Source organism: Astatotilapia calliptera, chromosome 20, assembly GCF_964374335.1.
Source record: "Astatotilapia calliptera chromosome 20, fAstCal68.1, whole genome shotgun sequence".
NCBI lineage: Eukaryota > Metazoa > Chordata > Actinopteri > Cichliformes > Cichlidae > Astatotilapia > Astatotilapia calliptera.
The window spans coordinates 5223293-5241020 of NC_137441.1; the positions used below are offsets into that span (position 1 = coordinate 5223293).

A 17728-nucleotide genomic window follows, 5' to 3' on the forward strand; every position below is an offset into this window, starting at 1 on the left:
TTAATTCTTGGGTCACAGAGAAAGAGAAAAACAACTAGTAGATCGGCCTTATTGAGTAACAGTTTTCCTGTATAAAACAATATCCTGTAAATGCTTACCGTGGTATCAAAATATCATAACACCCACTGTCTGTTTTTAACGACAGATTTAGATTTTTTACTTTAATACAGCCTCTGAGTGACCCCTATTTCCTTTTCCTCCGCCAATTTGTTACATTTGTCACAGTTGTTTTAATTTTAACAACACAGCTTTCCCACAGCATACCTGCACCGTCTCATTGAAAGACAAAAGGCAAGCAAGAAATATCCTTAGCCCACTTATTTTGAAATAGAAAAAATGTATTTATGTTCTACTACATTTTTGTATGCTTATACAGAATGCTGTGTGTTGGGTCTGTGTTTCCACAAGCCCCGCTAGTTTAGAGACTTATTCATCATGAAGAACACAAGACATAACAGCACATATTCAACCGGTTTTTCACTCGCTAACGAGGGAAGTTTTGGTCAAGAACCAGCTCTTGAAGCTCAAATCCTTCAAAGAGCAGCTTCCCCCTCAGCTATTTATTGACAAACTGTTACAGTACACATCACAGCACAAGCACCTCCCCTCGTAAGACCCCTCTTGGTTACAAAGACAAGGCACTATGTGTGTGTGTGTGTGTGTGTGTGTGTGTGTGTGTGTGTGTGTGTGTGTGTGTGTGTGTGTGTGTGTGTGTGTGTGTGTGTGTGTGAGACCTCCTGCTCACCAAAAGGATCATAAAAGCAGGAAGCTTACAACACAAACGAATGTATCTGGCTGGAGAGGTGGTCAGGATCAAAGGAATGGCTTTGATCCTACCGCTTGAACCAAGACTGTACAAATTTAAGAAACACAATGACACATTCAACAATTAGACTTAACTGTTTTATCCTAGTGATTTATTCAATACATGAGGGGGTTTTTTTTGGGGGGGGGGGGGTTGTTATTTTATATTTTCCAGTTTTTTCTTTAACAGGTCCATGTACTGACTAGCCATTAATAACTGAGATATAAAATTATACATTTGACACCCCTGCTCTAGGTTAGATTAGTTTGGAGACACATAATATCTCTTCAGAAACAAGGTTGACAGTGGAGGATGAAAACTTTAAGGTCTTTAGCCCATTTTTTTTTCTATCGCTCAGGTGCTATAAGGTATCTTTGACATTTTAATGTGAATTGTGAACTCATCCTTCTTTCCTTGGCAGCTCTACAACAGATTATGAACTGTCAGTCTTGTTTTGTAATTGAAAAGCTTATCAGCCAGCTCATGAGGTGTTGTGTGCCTATAGGTTGGCTGTTTTGTATGTCATGCAACTGTAGTCCATAGTTCAATGTAACTTGTTCTGCTCTTTATGGTAAACACCACTGCTGTGTGATGGAATACTGAGTATTGTAAAGCTGGGTTTTTCTAAACCAGTTTCGTCTTTGTCAGGTGGTGTGTACTCTACAGTTTGGACATTGAATGAGGTGTCCTTCCCTTTTAGGAGCTAAACCACCTAACAATGTACGTGTAATGATCTCATCGTCTTTCCACTTGTACAACCCTCAGTCAAATAAACAGTAAAACGAAACTAATCTGGATTAACGCCTGTGTTTACAGATGACTTTGAGAGTTAGACAGAGGTGGAAATGCCAGAGAGAACTGGATTAACTCCTACGCAATTCTGACAGTGATGGTGAACAAGAGGGCATTGAAAATGATGATGACTGTGCACCTGTTTAACGGGCAAAGTAAGCAAAGTCCTCTTGGGGAGTATTTAAAAGACCAAATACAAACATCTCAAAGAATCGCAAAGACAATGGTATGGTTTATAAAGGCCAGACTTACACTGTCAATATTAATACTCTGATTTGTGACGCGCCATCTGAAATGTTTTAAAGGTCATACTGTCACAGTCCTGGGTCATTTTGACCCAGCATTTTCAGTTCTTTTATTCTTTTGTATTATAGTTTGTATTCTGATCCTTTTGTCATGCCTTGTTTATTAGTATTCTATGTTTCAGTTATTCTTTGTGAGGGATTAGTTCTTAAGTTGTGTCTCTCGTTTAGTGTAAGTTCAGTTCAGTGTCAAGTCTGTGTCTGTTTCTTGTTTCCTGTTTTATTGTGAAAGGTTGTGCCTCATCTCAGTGTGTCTCGTTAGCCCAAACCCTCCCAGCTGTGTCTCCCTCCTGTTTTCCATTCCCTGATTACTCCCCTGTGTATATAAGCCCTGTGTTTTCCTGTCTTCCCTGTTGCGTCGTACCAGAACACACACTAGCTGTGTGTTCTGTTGCGAGTGTTGCGTCTCCTGCTCCAGTTTAGTATTTCTTTTCCAGTGTTTCAGTCCTCGGTTCCTCTGTTCAGTTTGTTTGGCTTTTGGTGAGTTTAGTTAGTACGAGGTTTTTCCCAGCAATAAAGCTGTGCTTTAAGTTTCACTTCCGTGTCTGAGTTCTGCATTTTGGGTCCACCTCTCCTGCTTGCTCGCCTGCCACACAGCCAACCATGACACATACTCCATATAAGAGTTGTGAAAGATAATCAATCAGAGGTGATCGTGTTGATGGAAGAATAGTTTTAAGGGAACAGGGATGCACTTCTCAAACAGATGAAGGTTTTTCATAGTGGAGTACAGTAACCAAGAAACTGGTATCAGCCCCTGGAATTCTTTGTGTTAGCTCATTTGTCTTAGATTATATGCACATAATAACCACAGGCTCTGTGGTCGGCATTAAGCTGGACACTCTGGTGACAGTGGCAGAGAAAAGGACATTAAAGAAACTGCTGGACATTATGGACAATGCTGGGCATCCTCTGCACACAATCATAAACAATCAGACGAGCCTATTAAGCGACAGGTCGCTTCTCCCAAAGTCAAAAACCAACAGACTTAAAAATTCCTTTGTCCCACTCGCCATCAGACTGTTTAACTCCTCACTGGAGGGGACAGGGAGGGGAAACAGGGTCAAGGGAGGGCGTAAACAACTGAGCTGTAGTGCTTATTTACACTCAATATTTGTTTCTTATATTCAATTGTGCAATAATCACTGTGCAATATACTCACTCAAATGTTCAATCCTATTTATCCATATTATATGTTCTGTATTTATATATGTGTATATATGGTATATTTATGCTTACTCTCATTCCCCTTATTGTATCTGTAACATGCAACTTCTGTCGGTGCTGTGCTACTGGAAACTGAATTTCCCAGAGGAACCCACCCGAGGGATTAATAAAGTTTCATCTTGGGAATAGTTAGGCACCTGTTTATTTACTTAACTCGTGGCCCAAAAGTCGTTGTTGTTTATCTATGAGGCAAAAAAATTTAATTTCTCATTAAGTAATTGCAGGAAGAGGGAAGATGCCAAATGAATTTGCTCAACAAATGAGGGTTTTACACGATATAAGTGGAAAGCCACTGAACTATGTCGTTTTTTGCTATACACAGGTCCTGTGGTATTGAAAACTGTTGTCCCCTAAAAGATGCAAACATTTCTTGTCCTTGACTGTATCCATGTCGATAATGCTAGAGTCAGATGAGTGGATTTGAAATGCTTATCGTCAAACTTTTTGTTATGTGCTGTGGTGACCTGACAAGACCTTTCCTATAAACAGTGTACATGGAGTAATTCATCTCCATGAGGATGCCAGCCACTTGAACTGTTCCTTAAATGGCATTTCCTGTTTCCTATTTGAAAACTACCTGCAACAAATCAATAAACATGTGAGGAGTGTGAGAAACCCCCTGGAACAAGTAACCAGGTGTTTGTCTGAAACTGAACATTCAGAAGTGGACGATACCCAAATACACCCGAAAGTGCTTGATTCTGTTAAAGAAAGGGACAGTTGTTTTCTTTTGAGCAAAGCAGCTTTTGTTTTGCTCAACAGAAAAATGCAGACGGGCCTTTTGCTTGTAAAATTCTGTGCAAGCGTCACACTTCACCACTATTTCACCAACCATGTGGTTCTGGACATTTGAATAGAGTGTGCATGTCAGGATGAAAAACTACTGTCAGGATGCACTACTGCTAGACAGGGATCTGTTCCGTAGGGTGGCCTGCCTCCCACAAGAAGCTGGTGGTTTTGTCCTCCAGGGATCATCAACTGATCGTCTTTTCCATCTGTCTGTTTTCTGTATCTTTCATTGTGACTCCTGCATGTCCTTTCTCACTACATCCATAAACCTCCCAAGGCCTCTGTGTCTTTCCTCTTGCCACAATATCCTACCCCCAGTCTAACCCTCATCGCTCTTCTCTGCATGTCCAGACTCTCTCAACCTCTCCCCTTTTACTCGATCCATTAGCTAAACCTGTACTGCCTCTCTAATGTAGTTATTAGCCACTCAAGTCGCTTATTTATGTCTGTCACCTCCACCTCCGCATTGTCTCTTTTAACATGACAAACTGTGATTGTTGATTAGGGTTTGTGTCATTTTCTCTGCAATTGAACTATTTGCTTTGTATACGTCTGCTACATTGGTACTCAAAATGGGCTCCCTGTGCTATTGTAATGTATTCGGTTCTAAATTGGATGCTAACAGGTTTGTAACTGACAATGTAAAAATGGAAGGCATCGAAGGCGTTTGGAAAGGGAGGGGGGATGAGTGTGTATCAGTGTATGTGTATGTGGGTGTGTAGAGTGTCCTTCGCCCTGCCAGGCTAAGTAAACAGTCTTCCAGCCTACCCAGGTGACATGCGTGCGTGCGTGTGTGTGTTTATCCCGTGTTCAGCTGAGAGAAAGCGTCACCACGCCCAGTTAAGCAAAGGTTCACAGTCTTCAGTGGACCCAGGAGGCCTTGAAGGAGGGACAAAGAGATCTGACAACAGTCCTGTTTTCATAGGAGAATTTTTGTTGTTCCAGTCAGCTTCGACCTTGGCAGGCCTTTAGCTGACGCCAGTGGGATAGCTGCATTAGTGATCATGGTAGTTGTTTTGGTTAGTGCGAACAAACTGCATCCAGTTTTACAGTTTTGTCTAATGTCCGTCACTGGTCACCAGGTGTCAATTCCCGTTCTTCTTCTCCAAGATCTTATCCATAATGCCATAATGGCACCGGTTCTGACATAAACAGTAGTAACCAGACCGAAAAGCAGCGCACATTTCGGTGCTTTATTTCGGTTCTTTTTTTTTTCCTGAGATGTCATACACTTCAGATTCTAGCTAACCATTTTACGTTTCCAAGGATAGTAGGCGGGCCCAGGTGCGTATGTTCTTTTAGAGCAGAGCTACAGATTAAAAATGCCCAAGTCCAAGCGGTCAAAAGTCTGGCTGTACTTCACAGCTGCATGTACTGCATGTACTTCACAGATGCAAACTCAGCAGCCTGCAACAAGTGCTTTAATGTGATACTGTGCAAAGGAGGTAACACCTCGAATCTGATAAAACACCTGGCGACGCATAGCGTCGCGATCGTGGCTCAAGAGTTGGGAGTTTGCCTTGTAATCGGAAGGTTGCCGGTTCGAGCCCCGGCTTGGACAGTCTCGGTCGTTGTGTCCTTGGGCAAGACACTTCACCCGTTGCCTACTGGTGGTGGTCAGAGGGCCCGGTGGCGCCAGTGTCCAGCAGCCTCGCCTCTGTCAGTGCGCCCCAGGGTGGCTGTGGCTACAATGTAGCTTGCCATCACCAGTGTGTGAATGTGTGTGTGAATGGGTGGATGACTGGATATGTAAAGCGCTTTGGGGTCCTTAGGGACTAGTAAAGCGCTATATAAATACAGGCCATTTACCATTTACCATAGCGGGTATAATTTAAAGGCAAGAAATGCACCAAACCTACTACAGGTGTGGTGCTTGTTATCGGTACCGGAGTTAGCAACATCCCCCAAGAACCCGAAGAGGAGAGTCCTGGCCCCTAGCCCTGCCAGTGTAGCACAATCGATGACGGATGATGATGGCAGCAGCAGCTTTTCTTCTCTGCGTGAGTAGCTTAATGTTGTTCGTGTGTAATTTACATTGAGTAGGCTAACCACGTTATTACATTAATGCATGCTACAGTTAAACTATTTACTAGTTAACACCCTTGTTTTCTTAACTAATATTTACTTAGTTGCATCCGGGTATGTCAATGTGTAATTCAATATTTAGTTTCTTTTTATTATAATAACAAATTCCTAACTTGCAGTTGGCGGATGATGTGAACACTCCCAAAAAGGTACTCATAAACGCTGCGTGTCCCAGATACTGGCTGTGCAGCTTTGCTGGATCGTTCTAACAAGGTAACGCTTAACTTCTTTGTTCGTATCACAGCATAAACAGAATAAATAATTTTCTACTATAATTTGTGTATAATAGTAGATGTTGTGTATAAATGCAATAATTATAGTGCGTGAATTTAAAAATATAGTTGAAACTGCATTTTGTGTGTCATAAAACTGAACATTGAATCATATTCCTTAATAATATTTACATTTAAAACTATTAATCTAATTTTACTTAAAAATTCTCAAAACTGTTACTGTTGTAAATTAGCTATGTGATTATTAGCATATGAGGTTTATTTGTAAAGTTTGTGTCAGGATTTAGTGTTCATCAGAAACAGCAGCTACATTATTTATATGTCGCTTCCCTTTGGTAATATCTGTAGAAAACAGTAAAAAAAAAATCATATTAATGGTCTGATAAAACAATTATTTTAGATTATAAGATTAGTTCAACTACAGGCATGGGTTAAACACATGAAAGTGACTATGGATGCCCTAACTTCAGCTTCCAGTGAGAAATATGTAGAGCTGACTTCTTTCGTATACACATTACTGCTAAAATAAAAAACTTTGCGTCTTGGAGTGATGTTGAAAAACAAGTTGATACATCTGTTAAAAGCATGAAATTGTTTTTGGAAAACCTACCCGAAGTGCTTTCAAGTTCATCCAAAATACCACAATGAGAGTACTAACAGCAACCTATACATTTTTGCCAGTGTAAGTTTTCAGTCAGCTAAGCCACAGAAATCTAAGGAGCTTGGAAAGAAAAACGACTCGACTTGTTTGAGTTTCTTGAGTTTCTTCTCGACTCAAACAAATCCAGTCGCTTTTCTTTCCAAGCGCCTTAGATTATTCCTTTTCCTTCACGTTTTTATAGTTTTTGTTTTTTATGGTTCATATTTTAGTATGGTTACATGTAATCTTTCAATTATTACTTTTTAAAAAAATATTTGTGACGTCTGATAAAGCAAATATTTTCATTTTTGCATTGTGTGTTTGTCTTGCATGCACATAATATTTCTTAGCCAAGCAGTAGAAATACACAGGTTCCCTGTTTTATCTGCTCAGCTCTTCACTAACATCATGCTCTCTGGACTCAGCAGGATGTTCTGTGAGTACAACAGACTGATTATTTAAATATAGAGTTTTTCATAAAGTCAGAGGGAAAGATTAAGTGTCACTCTTCTTAAGCTTTTTATCTTTAAGAGGTACTTGAGATGAGGTGCTTTCTAATCTTCCTTTATAAAAGACTTCAAACTTTTCAAATCTAATTAAATGGGTTATTAATTATTTACAAGTTACTTGTAACAACTTTTAGGTTGGATTTTAAATCATTCAAACTCAATAATAGTATTTTTTTCTTTTCTGATTTTCAGTTCTGGGAGTAACATGTTTACTCATGAGTTCAGGTAAATACACGTTTCAGTCACTTTTATCCTAATGTGCCAGTTTTTAACTTTATGTAGCCTGGCTAAATTAACCAGCCCAGAACACAGATTATCTTTGGGGTTCTTTTAATCTGAATGATAAAGTAAGTGCTCAGAAGAAAATAACAAGGTTGTAAAAATAAAGAAATAAAATTGTTACAGACAGCTCCTATCCAGTAACAGCTTTGTGCTCTGGTAACCCACTGCTACTGCAGGTTATTTCCCCAACTTTATCAGCATCTGGAACTCAAGGACATCTAGCGTCATTTCGTGTCTGATATAAACCCAAACATAAATAAAACAAAACTTAGCAGTGCAAAAATAACTGTAGTGGCTTCTCCTGCATAGATACAGAGCCAAGATTAAACAGTTAACACGGTACATTTCCCTCTTACCCACAGAGATAGTATAATACAAGTGTGAACTCAAATACATACAGTGCATTAATCCAGCAGAAAACGGAATATGGATCCCTCTGAGACGAACGGCGAAGTTGGTGGCAGCTACTCCTGGTGCCTTAACTGTTGCACACTTTGCGTTCAAAACAGATCAAAAAAGGCATTGCACACCCACATAACACCAATGCAAGCTAGCACTCGTGCATGTCTCCGTAGATCCCCATGATCCCTTCCGCTCTTAGAGGTACCCCAAAAGAAAAACAGTGCCATCCAGTGGCATGTCCCATAATATCGAACTTCCACCCGGCTACATTTATATTGCCACCTTGATCCGATCTAATAGATTTGCTGAACTTGTGCTTTCACTCTGATTACATGGGACCTTTTATTTACATCCTGTCTGTTAATTCTAAACCATGTAAGAAACCCTGAGTGTAAACACAAGCATCAAGCTGTTACGTGAAATTGCGCAGGAAGCTGCCTGTGTTAACTGTGACTATCACCAATAAACGTGGGCGTGTTTCCTGAATCAACAGCAGGCCTTACCTCCTTTGTCGCTGGATTCGGGATTCTGATACCAAGTACTAATACTGATAACGATTTGCAGCTGATGGATCCTGTCCTGATTTAAGACGTGAATCTGTCATCAGATTCACGTCTTTAATGTTTTTTAATTACAACCAAATGATGTGATTGGGTGTCAACTTGTATTCTGTGAAATGTGCCATACAAATAACTGACAGTAAATGACAGTTAACCCAAGATGGTTATTATGCTCATGTCATACGCTGTGTGGCAGGCAGGATGTAGGACCCAAATGCAGGACTCGCAGACACGAAAGGATGAACTGAAAACGGCAGATGTATTGCAGTGTTGCAAAAACATACTAGAAACCAAAAGCGCTTTTCTACTGTAAAGCACTTTGGGTTTTCAGTTACTATATATAACATTTATTTACTATTGTGTAAGTAAATAGGTGGATTGTTTATTTGGATATTTATTTGCTTAAAAAAGGCAGGAACAACTAAACTATTAAATTGTGACTATAAAATTAGCAATACAGCACTTATTAATACAGCAAAGACTCATTATTTTAAATTTCAGGCTATACCAGGGCTGAGACCACCGTGTCCCCACAAAGAAAGCCCCCCTGTGACAGCCAGATCTGCCGCTTGAGCCACGGTAAGAAAAGCATACTCTGTATATGAAAGATGTACAGACCTCCTGGGTTAGAAAAGTGGAGCTAATATGGAAGTGCCTTAAGCCAGCAAAAGAAGTCCATGTTGCTTGAGTCTAAGCAGAGATGCTCAGACGTTGGGTCCAAATTTGTGCTCGTAAGTTCAAACACACACACAGCCAGGGAAGTTGAGTGCAGAGTTTTACAAACACAAATCTTTTTTACACACACACAAATTCTCATCTATAGATACACAAACATAAAAATTTTCACATATTTTGGTTCACAAGGTTACAAAACCCAGTTCACAAGTACACATTTGATTTACAAGTACAAAATATTACTGACCAAAATTTGAGCCCATACCAGCAGAGTTCACACAACTGTAGACACTGCATTAATCCCTGTGTCAACTACTTCTCCCCTTTTCCCTCACTTGGAAACAAGACCCAGAGTTACTTAAACTCCTCCTACTAGGGGTCACCTGTCCCATTGAACCAATCAGCCAAAAAGCCAACGCCCATAATAATGGAAAATTTATGCTTTCATTAAGCGTTTAAACTGGTCTGTTAAAAAAAAATTAACCTCACACATATAATTGTTTTAAAAAATTGTTATTTAAATAAACAGTAATAGAGACCAAAACAGTTTTACTTCTGCTGCCATGTAAAGGTGGACCTTTTATTATGGCAGTGACTCACTGCGGGAGACTCCGGTGGATGTTCAGGGAACTGCAGGTTTTAGGATTTTAGCACTGGCTTCAACTTTTAAGGTTAAACTTTCTTTTTTTGTTTTGTTTTGTTTTGTTCATCACCTCTGTCCAAATAACAAAAAATAATAAATTTAATCTACTAATAAATACTGATTCGATATCAAAGACAGATGTTAGTCTGTGCCATTGAGCTCCACTGTTAGCACTGAACTCTTAAAATCACATTTGTAAGTGTTATGTCACTTCTTTTTTGTCAGAGAAATTCAAAAAATTGCTGAAAATTAAACAATTTATGTCTCTTCTTTTAGTCCAGAGTGTAACATGCGAAGGATTTCAGGCAAACCTGCAGTGTGGTGAGGGTTATTTTTTGTTGGTTTGTCTTTTTATTTTTGAATTAATTTGTTTGAAATGCAAACATGGTTATAGTTTAATGTCTCCCTCAGGTGAAGGGCAGGTTTTAGTCATCCACGGAGCTAATTATGGACGCCGTGACAAAACCACATGCTCTGCTGGACGTCCGGCCTCTCAGCTCCAAGTTGTCCAGTGCTCAAGTCAGACAAGCACCAATGTTGTAGCTGAAAGGTACAGATTGACTGTCTTTGTTTAGTTTTACTTTTTTTTCCAGATTACACAATGTGCAGTATGTTAAACATCTGCTGACTCACTTTTTATCTGCATTCAAAGCTGTAATGGGAAGAACAGCTGTACTATCTCAGCGAGCAACTCTGTGTTTGGAGACCCCTGTGTGGGCACCTACAAGTACCTGGAGGTGGATTATACTTGTCAGTGTAAGTACCTCAAACAGTAGTGCACATACAACTCCAAAAAAATGCTAGCAAACAATATATTCACAAGAACCATCAACTTTAATTTCATCCAGCGGAGTCAAACCTCTGTACCTTAAACAGTAACGTACACATGCTAGCGACCAAAGGACCATTCTTTTTGATTTCACTTAGTGCATAAATACACATTTCGATTTAATTTTTGGATTTCAAGATTGTGCTCCAGAATCAAACTCAACTTTATTCCACTTTTAAAAGCTAGAAGGTGAACAATCAAAAATTTAAAAATGTGAGGTGGAAAACACAAAATCAAATCCAAACCAAGAAGGAAAACGTTGCAAAACTTACAAATTAAATCTGTGATCATGAAATAATATTTAGTGTGAGAATAAAGAAATTATTTTACTGCTACAATGTAGCTTTCATCATTAATATTGCATTAAAATGTTTATTAAAGCTACTGGCATCATATTAACCTTTTTATTACAGGTGCAGCTATAATCATTGTATACACACATTTTATGTTGCGCTCATTAAAAGAGTTGATGTTCGGTTTATTTAAGGTCTTAAGCTTCGGTGGGCGCGATGTCCCAGCCGATCTATTATGTAAGTGACTTGGACCAATGGAAGGTTAAAACAGCATTCACGCTTACAGACATATATGATTTAAACATAGGCCAGGCCGAAGGCCAGGAATTCATTTAGCTTCTAACTGCATTTGAGCTTGCCTAGTAACAAGTGACAGAAGAAGAGTCAAGAAAGTGTAAATCCCCCGGGGAGTATTCGGAGAATGAGTTTAATTACCATGTATGGAAGAATGATTAGAAAGAGAAATGTCTCTGTTTATTTTAGCTATTTTTCTCCACATTAATTTTTAAAGTTTGTGATTTAATGAATGTGATTTACGCTTTTCTCTCAGTCCAGACTGTAACATGTGAAGAATCTGAGGCAAACCTTCAGTGTGGTGAGGTTTTCTTTTTTGTAACTTAATGAAAACATTTCATTGAAATGCAAACTTGTTTATAGTTTAACGCTGTGATCTCGTCCTCAGGGAAAGGGCAGATTTTAGTCATTCACAGAGCTGATTATGGACGCCATGACCAAACCACGTGCTCTAACTTACAACCTCACTGTAGGCTCAGAGATGTCCAGTGCTCAAGTCCAGAGAGCATTGAAGTAATAGCTGCAAGGTACAGATGGTTACTGTCTTTTTTCAACTTTTAATTTTCTCCCAGATATGCAGTATGTCAAACTTCTGCTGACTCACTTTTTATCTCCATTCAAAGCTGTAATGGGAAAAACAGCTGTAATATCTCAGCGAGCAACTCTGTGTTTGGAAACCCTTGTTTTGGCACCTCCAAGTACCTGGAGGTGGATTATACTTGTCAGTGTAAGTACCTTATTACAGAGGAAAACAAGTATAAAAAATCATACTACGTTTTTAATTTATTCAAAGACAGATTGCAGGATGCAGAAACGATGAAACAGGAGGAAAAGGATGCAAAAGAGTTCAACTTACGAATTAAATCATGAACTAATAATCAGTCTGCACATGAATTATTACACTTTCTAATGTGTTTTGTGTTTTTCTCTCAGTCCAGAGTGTAACATGTGAAGGATCTCAGGCAAACCTTCAGTGTGGTGAGGTTTTCTTTTTTGTAACTTTGTTGAATTTCATTTATTGAAATGTAAACATGGTTATTGTTTAATGCTATGATCTCTTCCTCAGAAAAAGGACAGGTTTTAGTCATCCACGGAGCTGATTATGGACGCCATGACAAAACCACATGCTCTGCTGGACGTCCGGCCTCTCAGCTCCAAGTTGTCCAGTGCTCAAGTCAGACGAGCACCAGTGTTGTAGCTGAAAGGTACAGATTGACTGTCTTTGTTTAGTTTTACGTTTTTTCTTTTACCAGGCTACACAACGTGCAGTGTGTTAAACCCTTTGCTGACTCACTTTCTATCTGCATTCAAAGTTGTAATGGGAAAAACAGCTGTACTATCTCGTCGAGCAACTCTGTATTTGGAGACCCCTGTTTTGGCACCTACAAGTACCTGGAGGTGGTTTATACTTGTCAGTGTAAGTACCTTAAACCAGGGCTGTCCAGCTCCAAACCTCAAGGGCCGGTGTCCTGCAGGTTTTGGACATCACCCAGGGTCAACACACCCAGTGCAAGTGCCTTAAACAGTAATGTACATACAACTCCAAAATAATTCTACTAGCGTCCAAAGCAGTCTCAGGGACCATCCTCGTTGATTTCACTGAGTGGGGTCAAACCTCTGTGTCTGAGGCTTTATAATGGACATTCACATCACGATAACCAATAGGACAGATTCTTTCTTATACTTTTTTACTTTTGTACAAAGAGATTTTGGAGAATTCGCAGCTAGTACTTCTTGTTCAAAATATCAGTGTATTGTGTTGACAAGCTGAAGTTGAACTTTGGGCTAAGTTACCCTTTGTATACCAAGGTAGTGCTGCAAAATCAAACAAAACTTTATTTGAACTTTAAAAGTTTAAAGATGAACAAACAAGAAACAAAAAATGTGGAAATGCAAAAAAAAAAAAGGCAATAAAAATATGGCATTGGACAGAAAAATAGATTTTAAACATGGATTCAAAGACTCAAATACAGATTACAGGACATGAAACAATTTTAAAAAAAGATGAACTTTAATAGCTGATTTGAAGATTCACAAAAAAGTCGGGTTTTTTTTTTTCCTTTAGTGGATAGAGACGGTGTTGATAGACGTGAAAGCAGGATGAGAAAGGAGAAGAGATGCAAACCTGGGCCTACTGCTCTCCAGCCATACGGAATACGGTTGCCTGCTCACCCACTGAGCTAAACCGGGACAAGGTTTTTTTTTTAATTAGTTGTTTTAATTTGCAAACAGAGGGTTAAGTGGGAATTAGACACCCCTGAGCAACAAGACATGGGTGCATGTAATTAACACAGCTGAGGACAACCAAACAGTAGCATATCAAAACCCAAATAAAGACAGAACTAAAAAAGGCAATGAGCAACCAGTACTAAATCAAGGAGACATTGAAACATGAAAATAAATACTGAAAATGGACTTGAATGGAGAAATTAATGGAGAACAGAGTAAGGGAAGGTTATAAGAGTGTGGACAAAAAGCAGAGAGGAAGGCAGCAAAACTTGAACTTCAAGATATTAAAGAAAAGTTTACTTTAAAGTAGAGATGGACCGATCCGATATTACGTATCGGTATCGATATTACGTATCGGTATCTGATATTACGTATCTGATATTACGTATCGGTATCTGATATTACGTATCGGTATCGGTCCAATGCTGACATAAATTACTGGATATCGGAGAGAAATAAAAAATGTAATCCGATCCATTAAATATCAGAAAAGCACCTCACAAAACTTGCGACACGGCATAACTCGGCTCATAACGTCGGAGCACGTTGGAGCAGTGTGCTCACGTGATAGAGCGGCTGTGTGTATTTGTAGCCTCGCTACCAAACCAGCATTTCATCTCCTAGGAAGTGATCCCAGAGAGAAGTAAAGCAAGTGTGTAAGTTCATCTCTGAATGTTTGTAAAGCATTCCCGCGTTAAGCTTAACAACCGATGTAAGGAGCGAGTGCCTCTTCTCTCTCTCCCTCCCTCTCCTGCTGCTACTTCAATCGTGAAACTGATTAATGATCAGCTGATCGCCTTTTCTGTCGCCAGTCAAACCTCTGTGACTGAGGCTTAATAATGGACATTTAGCCACTGAATCATGACATTTTACAGAACATCCTCTTTTTATTCTCGTTTTCTTTAAAAAATGAACAAACATCAATATAATGTGGAGCATTCGCAGCTAGGACTTAATCCAAAATATCTTTCTAATGTGTTTTGTGTTTTTCTCTCAGTCCAGAGTGCAACATGTGAAGGATCTCAGGCAAACCTTCAGTGTGGTGAGGTTTTCTTTTTTGTAACTTTGTTGAATTTCATTTATTGAAATGTAAACATGGTTATTGTTTAATGCTATGATCTCTTCCTCAGAAAAAGGACAGGTTTTAGTCATCCACGGAGCTAATTATGGACGCCGTGACAAAACCACATGCTCTGATGGACGTCCGGCCTCTCAGCTCCAAGTTGTCCAGTGCTCAAGTCAGACGAGCACCAAAGTTGTAGCTGAAAGGTACAGATTGACTGTCTTTGATTAGTTTTACGTTTTTTTCTTTTACCAGGCTACACAATGTGCAGTGTGTAAAACCCTTTGCTGACTTACTTTCTATCTGCAATCAAAGGTGTAATGGGAAAAACAGCTGTACTATCTCAGCGAGCAACTCTGTATTTGGAGACCCCTGTGTTGGCACCTACAAGTACCTGGAGGTGGATTATACTTGTCAGTGTAAGTACCTTAAACCAGGGCTGTCTAGCTCCAAACCTCAAGGGCCGGTGTCCTGCAGGTTTTGGACATCACCCAGGGTCAACACACCCAGTGTAAGTGCCTTAAACAGTAATGCACATACAACTCCAAAATAATTCTGCTAGCGTCCAAAGCAGTCTCAGGGACCATCCTCGTTGATTTCACTGAGTGGGGTCAAACCTCTGTGTCTGAGGCTTTATAATGGACATTCACATCACGATAACCAATAGGACAGATTCTTTCTTATACTGTTTTACTTTTCTACAAAGAGATTTTGGAGAATTTGCAGCTAATACATCTTGTTCAAAATATCAGTATTGTGTTGACAAGCTGAAGTTGAACATCAGGCTTAGTTACCCTTTGTATACCAAGGTAGTGCTGCAAAATCAAACTAAACTTTATTTGAACTTTAAAAGTTTAAAGATTACGGAGCCCTGCAGGGGACATGGGAGAAAAAAAAATTAAGACGGACTTTTGCGAGATCTCCCAAAACTATCTCGGGATCTCGCAAACGTTTTGCAAGATCTCGCAAAACAAACTCGGGATCTCGCAAAACTTTTGCGAGATCTCGCAAAAGTTTTAGCCGCATTCTTCGGACGCCCGCTCGAAGCCGACCGTGAGGTCGAGACCTCCCTTTAGCTTCGAGCTAACGGGAGGTCGAGACCTACTACAGCCGGAAGGAACACCGCTTTCCCCGCAAAACAAACTCGAGATCCCGAGTTTGTTTTTCGAGATCTCGCAAAAGTTTTGCGAGATCCCGAGTTTGTTTTGTAAGTTCATCTCTGAATGTTTTTAAATCATTCCCACGTTAAGCTTAACAACCGATATATGGAGCGACTTCCTCTTCTGCTGCTACTTCAATCATGAAACTGCTTAATGATCAGCTGATCGGCTTTTCTGTCGCAAGTCCGTCTCTCTTGTTTGTTTTTGGCCCACTTTGCACCAGAAAGAGGAAACCAGCAGCTGAACAACCGCAGCACGTTTAACCTTGATAAGCTGTTGTTAGAATTTATTTAATATTACTTTCTACACCAGGATCTTTTTCTACGCAGCTGACGGCTGGTAACTGTGCAGGGGCGGATCTAGCAAAGTTTAGCCAGGGGGGCCGATAGGGCATGAACAGGGAAAAGGGGGCACAAAGACATACTTTTCTTTCTTATTCTCATTTAAAATGTCGAGCTTTTAATAAATAATTATCTGAATCTTACACCCAAAGTTTTAATCTTATGTAAAATGTATAGAAGTCCATTACTGTATATAGTAACTGTTAAGTCTAATATACCCTAGTAAGCTATAGTACTTTTTCCTTTGGAAAGATACCATCTGTGCAGTCTGCAATTCTGTTGAAGAAAGATGTTGAATCTATTTAATTATTCTTGAAAAATAATTTATTTCTGTGCATCTTTTTTCACACTGCATCAAATTAAAGTTGATTACGTCAATTAAGTATCATGAGGTGGAGGGTGGGGGGTGGTTCCCTATTTTTTTTGCTGGGAGTTTGCAACCCTATTAGTTAGGTTGCTTAATATTTCTGCTAAGTACTCTTTAAAATACCAGAATAGGGAGGATGGAGCAGGTTTAAGTTTATTAGATTGATCAGTATTGCTGAACTATGAAATATTTTGGGTGCAGTGTATTTTTTACATACAGGTATAACAGAATAGCTTTAGTGTTGTTGTTTATTTAAACTTGAGTATGAACTTATACAAAATGCAGCAATATATTAAAAAAACAGTTTTATTGATTAAAACACACGATATCGGATTCATATCGGTATCGGCAGATATCCAAATTTATAATATCGGTATCGGACTTAAAAAAGTGGTATTGTGCCATCTCTACTTTAAAGTAGAGCAGGAGATATACAAAATACAACTGACAATGAGGCCCAAACACTTGGATGAGACAGAAGGAACATTCAGGGGGCTAGAAGAACTAAACATAAGTAAAATAAATGAGTTAAGGTTTAAGCTAAGGCTTCAAAGTTAAAAAAAAAAAAAACGCATCCATTGCATGTCAATCAAAACAAGAAGCAAAATGTAAAAGAAGATATAAAGAACTGAAGCTTAATACAAATAAAAAAAAATTCAAAAGCAACTTTAAATCTTTTGTTTCTTTTCTAGGAAAAGATTATATCATCAACACATCGTGTAACATCTGAATGTCACATCCCCTCTGTTGATGTCACTTCCACCAGCATGTCAAGCCTCGATGACATCACTGCTGGAACGTGTTAACAAATATGATTTTATTGGAAATAAACACAAATAAACATACATCCTGAGCATCAAACAGTCTCACCTGTTTTTCTTTTTCATTTTATTTTCATATTTTGTTTGATTTATTGATGAAGATAAGAAAATGCAGTAAAGTCACACACGTAGGTGCCAGTCACATTCAAAAACACTTGTACATCTAGACGGTATACACAATCAAAATACTGTCAGCATGATAAAGAAAAACAGACTCAAAGGATATCACATGGATAACATACAGCTCCATTAGATTCCCTGTTTTTATTCCCATCAAATTTCTTACAGAATCGCTTGGATAGTGTTGTGTCTGTCTTGATGCCACAGTTCAGTCCACAGTTTCAATATCTGACTGCTTTTAAAGTACTCCGGTATTTTTTTGTTAGT

At 39.1% G+C, this 17728-nt stretch overlaps 1 protein-coding gene and 1 long non-coding RNA gene across 2 annotated transcripts; one reads left to right on the forward strand and one right to left on the reverse strand.

Moving 5' to 3' along the window:
• Positions 1–6198: 6198 nt before the first annotated feature.
• On the forward strand, positions 6199–17381 carry LOC113013687 (rhamnose-binding lectin-like). The gene is made up of 17 exons (XM_026154791.2): positions 6199–6213; positions 7267–7309; positions 7575–7607; positions 9128–9205; positions 10221–10265; positions 10356–10494; positions 10597–10700; positions 11617–11661; positions 11749–11887; positions 11984–12087; positions 12294–12338; positions 12427–12565; positions 12674–12777; positions 14587–14631; positions 14720–14858; positions 14968–15071; positions 17213–17381. Coding segments are annotated over exons 2-17 (1293 nt in total). The 5' UTR covers positions 6199–6213; positions 7267–7281; the 3' UTR covers positions 17215–17381.
• Positions 7696–8176, reverse strand: LOC113013688 (uncharacterized). Its single transcript, XR_003270852.2, has 2 exons — positions 8063–8176; positions 7696–7965 (listed from the first exon to the last, which is right to left on the reverse strand). It is a non-coding gene; the product is annotated as an uncharacterized LOC113013688 (long non-coding RNA).
• Positions 17382–17728: the final 347 nt, after the last annotated feature.